This window comes from Amblyomma americanum, chromosome 2 (assembly GCF_052857255.1).
Source record: "Amblyomma americanum isolate KBUSLIRL-KWMA chromosome 2, ASM5285725v1, whole genome shotgun sequence".
NCBI classification, from domain to species: domain Eukaryota; kingdom Metazoa; phylum Arthropoda; class Arachnida; order Ixodida; family Ixodidae; genus Amblyomma; species Amblyomma americanum.
The window spans coordinates 25,096,750-25,105,267 of NC_135498.1; the positions used below are offsets into that span (position 1 = coordinate 25,096,750).

At 43.2% G+C, this 8,518-nt stretch overlaps 2 protein-coding genes across 2 annotated transcripts; both read left to right on the forward strand.

Annotated features, from left to right (window-relative positions):
- Positions 1 to 48: 48 nt before the first annotated feature.
- Positions 49 to 5,238, forward strand: DNAlig4 (DNA ligase 4). Its single transcript, XM_077653504.1, has 2 exons — positions 49 to 1,319; positions 2,003 to 5,238. Exons 1-2 carry the CDS (start codon positions 403 to 405, stop codon positions 3,774 to 3,776), a joined length of 2,691 nt encoding a protein of 896 aa, XP_077509630.1. The 5' UTR covers positions 49 to 402; the 3' UTR covers positions 3,777 to 5,238.
- Positions 5,239 to 7,888: 2,650 nt separating this feature from the next.
- LOC144120801 (uncharacterized) lies at positions 7,889 to 8,467 on the forward strand. Its single transcript, XM_077653507.1, has one exon. The coding sequence runs from the start codon at positions 8,037 to 8,039 to the stop codon at positions 8,274 to 8,276; it is 240 nt and encodes a 79-aa protein (XP_077509633.1). The 5' UTR covers positions 7,889 to 8,036; the 3' UTR covers positions 8,277 to 8,467.
- The last annotated feature ends 51 nt before the right edge of the window (positions 8,468 to 8,518 follow it).

Genomic DNA, 8,518 nt, shown 5'->3' on the forward strand with positions numbered 1-8,518 from the left:
GTAGCCAGCTCAGCTAGGAGAAGCTTTTCTATCCAAGACAGGCCAAAAGACGAGTTGCCGATTCTTCGCGCGCTTGTTCTGCCTCTTGCGCTCAGTGATGGTAGTGGCAGTAGCATTCGTTGCTCCGGGTCTCCTATGTTCACACAAACTCGTCGAAAGCAATCTGCCATGTATAAAGTATAATTAATGTGAGCGCTGTTCTGCAGTTCTTGTTTTTAAAGTCCCGTATACCATACATGCTTGGAGTCAACCTAGCATAAACATGCACTTCTTATCTTGAATCCCTTTCTTTGATGAACAGCTTCGTTTGATTTGATTGGAGCCAGCCGTGACCCTAAGTCCAGAAACTTCACGAGTGCTTCCCTCGGAGAACATCTCGTGGGCGTCTTCTGTGCATCAACGATGGATCCATCAGGGGTGGATCCACAAACCTCCCGACAAAGTGCCCCCCTTCCCGAAACAGTTGCCCACAAAGTGCCTTTCGGCGACCTGTGCAGGCTGTGCGAGAAAATATGTGGCAAGCAGGACAGGAGTGAGAAGCGCAACTTGCTGGAGAAGTTCGTCGCTTACTGGCGTGGGTTCCACGCCAAACTTCACGTCGGGAATGGAGTTCAAGCTGCGGCCGACGACACCTTCTTCCCCGCGATGAGACTTTTGCTGCCACACCTCGACAGAGACCGTCCTGCGTATGGAATCAAGGAAACTACTTTGGCCAGGCTCTACATCGAAGTGCTCGCTCTAGGCAAAGACAGTCCGGACGCCCAAAAGCTGTTGCTGTACAGAGCGCCAAAGGTGGCCAAAGCAGAGGCTGGTGACTTTGCAAACGTCGCCTACTTGGTGCTTCGAAATCGCTGCCCTACCAAAGGGTCGCTTACGATCGCCGCCGTCAATGGGCATCTGGACGAGATTTCCAAAGCCCACGCGCTCGGCGGAGCTGAAGGGAGCCAGCGAATTAAAGATACATTGTGCACGCTGCTCTGCCACACAACGGCTTCAGAACAGAAGTGGCTTGTGCGAATGATTCTCAAGGATATGAAGATGGGTATGAGCGAACAGAGCATTCTCTCCTGCTATCACCCAGATGCGCACGACGTCTTTGACGTCACCAGTAGCCTGTCGAAGGTGTGTCGAGAGCTGAGAGACCCGAAAGTCCGGCAGCACGAAATTCAGGTCTCGCTATTTAGCGCCGTGCGGCCGATGCTGGCTGAGCGAGCGGAGCCGCGTACCGTGGAGCGTCGCTTGAATCGCGAGCCTTTCTTTTCCGAGACTAAATTCGATGGTGAACGCCTGCAAGTTCACAAGAATGGCACTGAGTTCAGGTGTGTTTACTTGACTATTCATCATATCTTGACATGTGAATGTGCTCTGTTGGGTGCAGTCTAACTGAATTTCTCCATTCTTGGGTGGTGTAGACCACTAAGAACTGTCATAGTTTTTCAGTGCTGCTATCTTCAGTTTTCTGCAAGGAATCATAGTTATGTTGACAGTACTTGTTTTTTAAAGGCTTTTGTGATTAATTATCTGCAACATCTGAAATGTCTGGCACAGCAGTGCAGGAAAGGGCCTTGCTCAACTAGTTTGACTAGATGGTTGCACCTAAGAAAACCATCAGCACAAAAAGACAGTACGAAGAAGATGGCAGACCGATGAAGTGCTTTGTCCATCCTGCGTCTTTGACACCTTGCGTCTGGTGCAAGTCTAGAGAAGAGATTGAAAGCCTCAGAGGTGCTGAGCCCTTCTTTTATTCTTTTATCACTGATAATTCCGTTGATGTAAACCTCGCTTGAAAAGTTTCATTGCAGGAGATTGCACAATTGGCACCCCTTCGTATATAACATATTTTTAACTGTGATAAAAGATTATCATGCCCCTCGTTCTGAAGGTACCTTTTCCAGACTTACCATTTTGCTTAATCCTTAATGCAACTTTATCACTGTGTTTAAATATTCATGTCACGGTATGTACTTGGGAAGCTTAATATTGCTTTTTTTCTTCTTTACAGATACTTCACACGGCGTAGCCATGACTACAGCTCCGGTTTCGGAGCTACTGCTGATGAAGGCTCACTGACACAGTACATAGCTGGCTCTTTTCGAAGTGATGTTCAGAGCTGCATCTTAGATGGAGAAGTGATTGGGTTTGACCCAAGACACGAGCGATTTGTGTCAAAAGGTTCCCACGTAGATGTGAAAAGCCTGACTGAAAACTCATCACTGCAACCGTGTTTTGTTGCCTTTGATATTCTTCTCCTGAATGGGCAAGTCACAACAAATATGCCTCTTCATAAACGTGTAGATCTTCTTGAAAAGGCTGTAGTAGAAGTTCCTGGTAGAATACAGATCTCTAGAAGGCAGAAGGGTTCTACTCGAGAGGATGCGGTTCGATTTCTGAACCAAGCGATTGAGAACCAAGAGGAAGGTATTGTCCTCAAGAAAGTAACGTCCATCTACAAGCCCAATGCGAGGAAAGCAGGCTGGCTAAAATTGAAGCCAGAGTATGTTGACAATTTAGTTTCAGATCTTGACATGCTCATTCTTGGTGGATACTTTGGAGAAGGGCGCCGGAGTGGCATTGTGTCTCACTTCCTTTTGGGCGTTGCCAGTGGTGATTGTGACGATGAGGGGATGCCTCAGTCATTTTGGTCAGTGGCAAAGGTGGGTTCAGGGTACAGCTTGCAAGAACTGGATGAGCTGTTGGCTCAGCTCGCTTCAAAGTGGAAAGTGTACGACCCCAAAAGACCTCCGGAGAAAGTTGTGTTAGCTCAGGGCCTGAAGGAGAAACCAGACTTGTACCTTGAACCACGCGACTCTGTGGTGCTCCAGATCAAGGCTTCAGAACTAGTTCGTAGCAGTCAGTTCAGGACAGGAATAACGCTGCGATTTCCTCGCGTGGCTCTTATTCGTCATGACAAACCTTGGCACGATGTCCTGTCCTATACAGAGCTTTGCGAATTGGAGAAGGCTGCTGGTGGAAAGCTTGCCACTGCTATGGTTAGCCTCGACGAGGAAGACGGTGGATCGCCTGCAAAAAAGAGACGTGTTGGAGCCTATGCCAAGGGGTCTATAGGGGCACATCTTCAGCCGGCTGATTTATCTGATATTGTAAAAAAGGGTGACATACTGCAGGGAAAAGAATTGTGCATTCTCATGAGCTGCAAAGAAAAAAAGCAACAGCTGGAAGTCAGGGTGGCAGAAGTTGGAGGCAGTGTTGTCCAAAACCCAAGCAAGGAAACTTTTTGTGTTGTCGCAGAAAAGGTTAATTTCAGAGTGCGCGGTATTATGAACACAAGAAAATGGGATGTTGTTAAGGCAGACAAATTTCTTGCACAACTTGACTGCAATGAGCTTAGGCCATGGCAGCCAGCAGACTTGTGGTGTCCAAGTGCTGAAACTGAGAAGCGTTTAAACAACTTGTACGACGAGTATGGTGACAGTTACACTGCGCCAGTCACACCAAACTCTCTGAAGGACCTCTTCACAACCATTCCGAAGGAGAAATGGAGTTGTGTCAGTAACTTACCGGAGTTTATTTTCAAGTTTGAACAGGAGAACTTTGTTTCTCGTCCAATGTGGGGTCTCTTTAGAAACCGTGCATTTAGGTTGTCTGATAATAGTGAACTAAACAAACTAATCATTAGACTTCATGGTGGCAAAGTCCAAGGTGGCGCCAGAGGTGATAAGGCTGATGTTTCAGGAGATGACCTGAATGAAGCATTGGAAGTAGGTAGCGAATGGATCGACAAACGTATCCACACAGGGAGATTGCGTCTTCCCTGAGAATAGAACATTCTGTGCACAAGTGGCCCTCCATTAATGTTTGAAGCTTTATTTGAACTGTGCAATGGAGTGTGTCCATCTAAATCTGTTGGCATGAGCATAAACAAAACACTTATGCAGGTAATAGCATGCACAAAGGCTTGCTGCACTTGTAAACAAGTCTATTTCTACTATCAATGCTAAAGAGAAAATGACAGCAGAGCGCAAGACAGCAGACTGCTTACATTCACAGCGCAAAGACGAACACGGGCACGAGGGGAGACACCACAAAGTGCCCTCGTGTCCGTGTTCGTCTTTGCGCTGTGAATGTAGGCATGAAGTACCAACTCGCCCAGCAACTGATTTTAAGACAGCAGAGCACAGGTATGTGTGACTCGACATGTTGTAAGCAAGTACACATTTAAAGTGGGGTGAGACTTTGAAAAAGGTCTTAAAAAATTGTCTCTGGACGAGTAATAAAAGCTGTGGCTATGATATTTGCTAGCAATCTTCTAAATGGAGGCAGCTTGCATTACAGCTCAAAAGATGATTAAAATTTTGTATTTATTTGTTTTCATTTTTCCCCACTAAGTACCTTTCTCTTAGAATCTTCTAGATGCAGATTCCTGAAATCTTGTACAAGGTTATTCTTCATAGCTGGGACTAGAACTTTGCACTTTGAACAGAGAATATAATGTTTTTCTTTCTCTGTGCAACAAAAATACAAATCGACTTAATTAGCTATTAATACTGGTTCCAGTCAAGTAAAAGGCACTGATAGAAATGTGTGGAAAATATTGTTTGCTTAAGCCTTATAGTCTCTGAAAAAAAGGTACATAAACCTCAAAAAATGCTGTTTCTAGAAAAAGGCAAATAAAGCCTCCGGAAACACTTTTCCACTCGTCGTGACAATGAACTATGATCAAGAAAGCATTTTTGAAGTGGCAGACACCAGAGAGCAATGTATTTTCTGAAAATTAAAGAAATGCTCAGTCGGCCAGTCGCGACATCTAAAAATCAATTTTTTGACAAAAGTCTCACCCCATCATAAAGTCATTTTCCGTAGCTTGTCTCCTGCCATGATGTGGCAAATATGCAAGCACCACCGTTTAACATTCACAATATGCAGTTCGTGCAGGCATGAGAACTTTGGAAGACTTCTACAATATATACAAGTATGTATTTCTCCCAAAGTTCGGTTGCTGTCATTTGCTTTATTAATATTCTTGTGTCTGAAGGCTCAAGGAGTATTCATGGTGCTTGCTGGAAGTTATCTTTATCTCGTCTACCAGCTAGTCTATGAAGAATATATTTTGCAAGCTTTATGGCGGTTTTTTCACCTGTACCTCGCTCTTTAAAAAGGATTTTATGAGTTTTTAGCACTATAATGAATTATACAATGATCGATGAAATGATTTGCCTGTTACTTTTCAACTATCTGCAGTTTTGCTGGCATGGAAATAAAAATTTTTGAATGTTCTGAGAGTGGAAATTTTTGGTCCCTTTTCTGTTTGTACAGAATTAAGTGGGAAGAGCTCTGCACTGTCATTCCTCAAGTCTCGCTCCTAGAGCTAAGGGCTTTGCTTTGGGTAAATTTCTTGGATATCATTGCAAATTCATGTATTTTACCCACTGTGTTAATCACTTCTCATTCTGTAAGGCTGCCAATGTCTCTCCACAACTGGCGCTGTCACTTATATACAGCCACCATCAAAAGTTTATGGAACGCAATGTGGGAGAACGATTTTATGTTCTTTTCATTCAGTATGCATTGCATGAGATTTAAGGGTGTAGTGTGCAATTTGCACACTCAGGATTAGGCTGCATATATGTAAACTAGACTGCATGCAAAGGCGATAATGAAATTAAATTTTTTTTGCTAATGTTGCATTCCATAAGCTTCCGATGGTGAGTGTACCTCAGCATTATCTAACCTAGTTGTTTGTCCTGGACTGCTCGCATTACTGGGATCATTTCATCAGCTAATAGTACACTACAGTTCCTAAAGCACGATTTGCACCATGCCACAAGATTTGTAAAAGGAAGATGGGGATATCCTAGCTCCAGGCATGGGGAAAGCTTGTACCGTTTGGAAAATCAGTGGGTAAGCGGGTAATGAAATGCAAATAGCAGTAAGGTCACGTAAAGTCTGCAAACTGCACCTGGTCATATGTGCGTCATTTTACATGCACAATTGATATATTGGTTTGTTGTGCTACGCCATATTGATAGACAAGTACCATCGAAACAAGACAGAAGCAGTGCCACAAGTGCTGCCAAGATTGGCAAATAAAAAGCGCCTTGCTTCACATGCTGCAGATTCACCCTGTATGAAGCCGTTACGCATCAGAAGTGCAAGCCAAGCACAAGTGCTCAGGGACATCACCTTGTGCTGACTTAATTAACTAAGCTAGGTAATTACACCGAAACGTTTCAGATGGCGAGAAAAGTTTTGACATAAAGGAGCTTTTGAACTCTTTCATGAGTTAATAATGAAAATAAGGCCCAGGCCCCATGAAGAACTTGATTACTTGGCATCATTTTTTTTTGAACAAAGTACTGGAGCCATGAGAGATATTCACATTTTTCTTTGAATACAGATTATAACAAAAATGAGCAACGTGTACATGTGGCAGTAAATGGGAGAGAGATGGACACTTCCAGATTTAAGAACACTGCAGCAAATGATGAGAAGTATTTCTCGTTAGATTTTGAAAATCTTCATGAAGTGAATACAACTGTAAAAAACATCAGCTGACAACAATGGATCATGGTCTGTATACGGTGTGGTATTACTCCGCTGACCGAACACAGCAATGAACACAATTAGATTTTTCATGTTCGATTATTTAAAAAGAAGCTAGGGGAATCAAAATTCTCGCACCTATAATTTCGTCTTGCGATTAGCGTCTAGTTTAGGTAGCAAGAAAAGCCTTAACAACAGACTATTTCTATATATGACTCTATGACTATATAAAAGTGGTTGGTCAGTTAAAAGACCAGGTAGTGGTGGTCCGGAGGAAATATGTAGTGTGGAGCTAGAGGTCCAGTCTGTATCTGTGTACATTACAAGTGAAAGCCCAATACATTTTATGAAAAAGTATCGCTAGGCAAGACTATTCAAACTATAAGCAGTTGGATTTTTGTGTATGAGGGTATACCTAGCTAAATTGAGTTGTGTGCTATGTCGGGACCAACATCTTACTGCTTAAAAAGTACATTATGTGACACTTGAAAAGAGCAAACTTACTAATACTTAGAACAAGCAAGGGTTTAATGAAAAAGCATCAAACACAGTTACATTTTAAAAAAGCTTGACTCACAAAATACACCATTGGGTTTTAGTACTGCTACCCAAATAATGTATGCATATACAGTATAGCTGTGCAAGCATATGTAACGACTATAATATTTTCTATTGTTAAGCATCTGCAACTCATTGCACCTCACAACAACACTGTCAGCATCTGAATAATGAAGTGATAGAATTATAATTAGGTCAAACCTGTGAAATGTGCAATCATCTCCAAACAGTGTTATACATGACTTAATAAAATTCAGTGAATGAATTCTTGAAACGATCTGTGGCAGTTTGGTAAATTATTGTTAATAGTAAGAGAATATATATATAAGGTCAAGGACTGAAACGTAAGTTACCTCTGAAGCAAGGGAAAGGAATCGTTTATTTTTCATTCGCTGGAAACCTGCAGCATTCAAGGAGGTTATTGTAAGGGGTGTAACATTTTATGGAATTCACTGCATGACATTTTTACAATGCACTACATCCACCAACAGTGATTTCTCTCCAGGAACTCTTGTGGGTTAAAAATGCATGTCCTGGCAGTACTGCAGAGCTCTTCTCCATTCTATTTCTCTAATGCCCGAATATACGAACTTCTGAATAAATATCGGACGAATTATCAAATGCATCTTTTAAATCTCAAAAGACGCAATTTCTGAATTTATTGTGAACGCCATTTAATAATTCATCTGGAGCTAAACGTTGATTAAACAGTTTAAAGCAGTAATATTTAATGCATACTGGATCAAACGCGAATTCCCGCCATTCCCGCTTTTAACGATGGCTTCGGCGCGACCTCCGGCTGGCCTTGCGGCTTCTGCTTCCAGCGGGAACGCGTTGATGGTTGATTGTGCTCGGCTGTGTTTGTTGTTGGCGGAAGGAAGAGTTCTCTTGTCTCAGATAAGTCGAGTGGTGATATGGTTTCGGACTGAACAACTTGTTTTTGACTGCAGCACGCATCAGTGCTATGGTTTTGCAAAATGAACAGTGTCGGAGAAGAGTGCAACGAGCTGAAGAAGGAATACGACACGTGCTTTCAGAGTTGGTTCTCGGAGCATTTTCTCAAGGGACGCAAGGAAGATCGCTGCGCTCCGCTGTTGAAAGTTTACCAGGAGTGTGTGAAAAATGCTATCCGCACGCAGAACATCGAACTGTGGGAGCTTGAGCAGGACATCCTCGGTTCTGACAAAGAAAAGGCGTCTCCACCACCGAAGAACTAGTTTTGGCGTCTTTTGGCATGACGCAACCCATTTCCCATCTTGATGGGGCCGGGGGCCCCACTCTACACGCCGCATGAGCGCGAGGAGAAGCGATAGCACCGTATCAAGTGGCCTGTGGTCGCCTTGTGGAAACAAGTAACATGTGGTTTTTATAAAACGTGAAATAAAACAAGTTGAGCTTGATTAGTCTACTTGCGCAGCCTACGTTTAATCAGTAAGACCGAGCTGTTCGTGGGGAACGC

Excerpts from the sequence above, each read along its gene's own strand:
- LOC144120801 (XM_077653507.1), top strand. The coding sequence starts at position 8,037 with ATGAACAGTGTCGGAGAAGAGTGCAACGAGCTGAAGAAGGAATACGAC.
- DNAlig4 (XM_077653504.1), top strand. The coding sequence starts at position 403 with ATGGATCCATCAGGGGTGGATCCACAAACCTCCCGACAAAGTGCCCCC. Across the intron at positions 1,320-2,002 it reads AAGAATGGCACTGAGTTCAG|ATACTTCACACGGCGTAGCC; the intron begins GTGTGTTTACTT and ends TCTTCTTTACAG.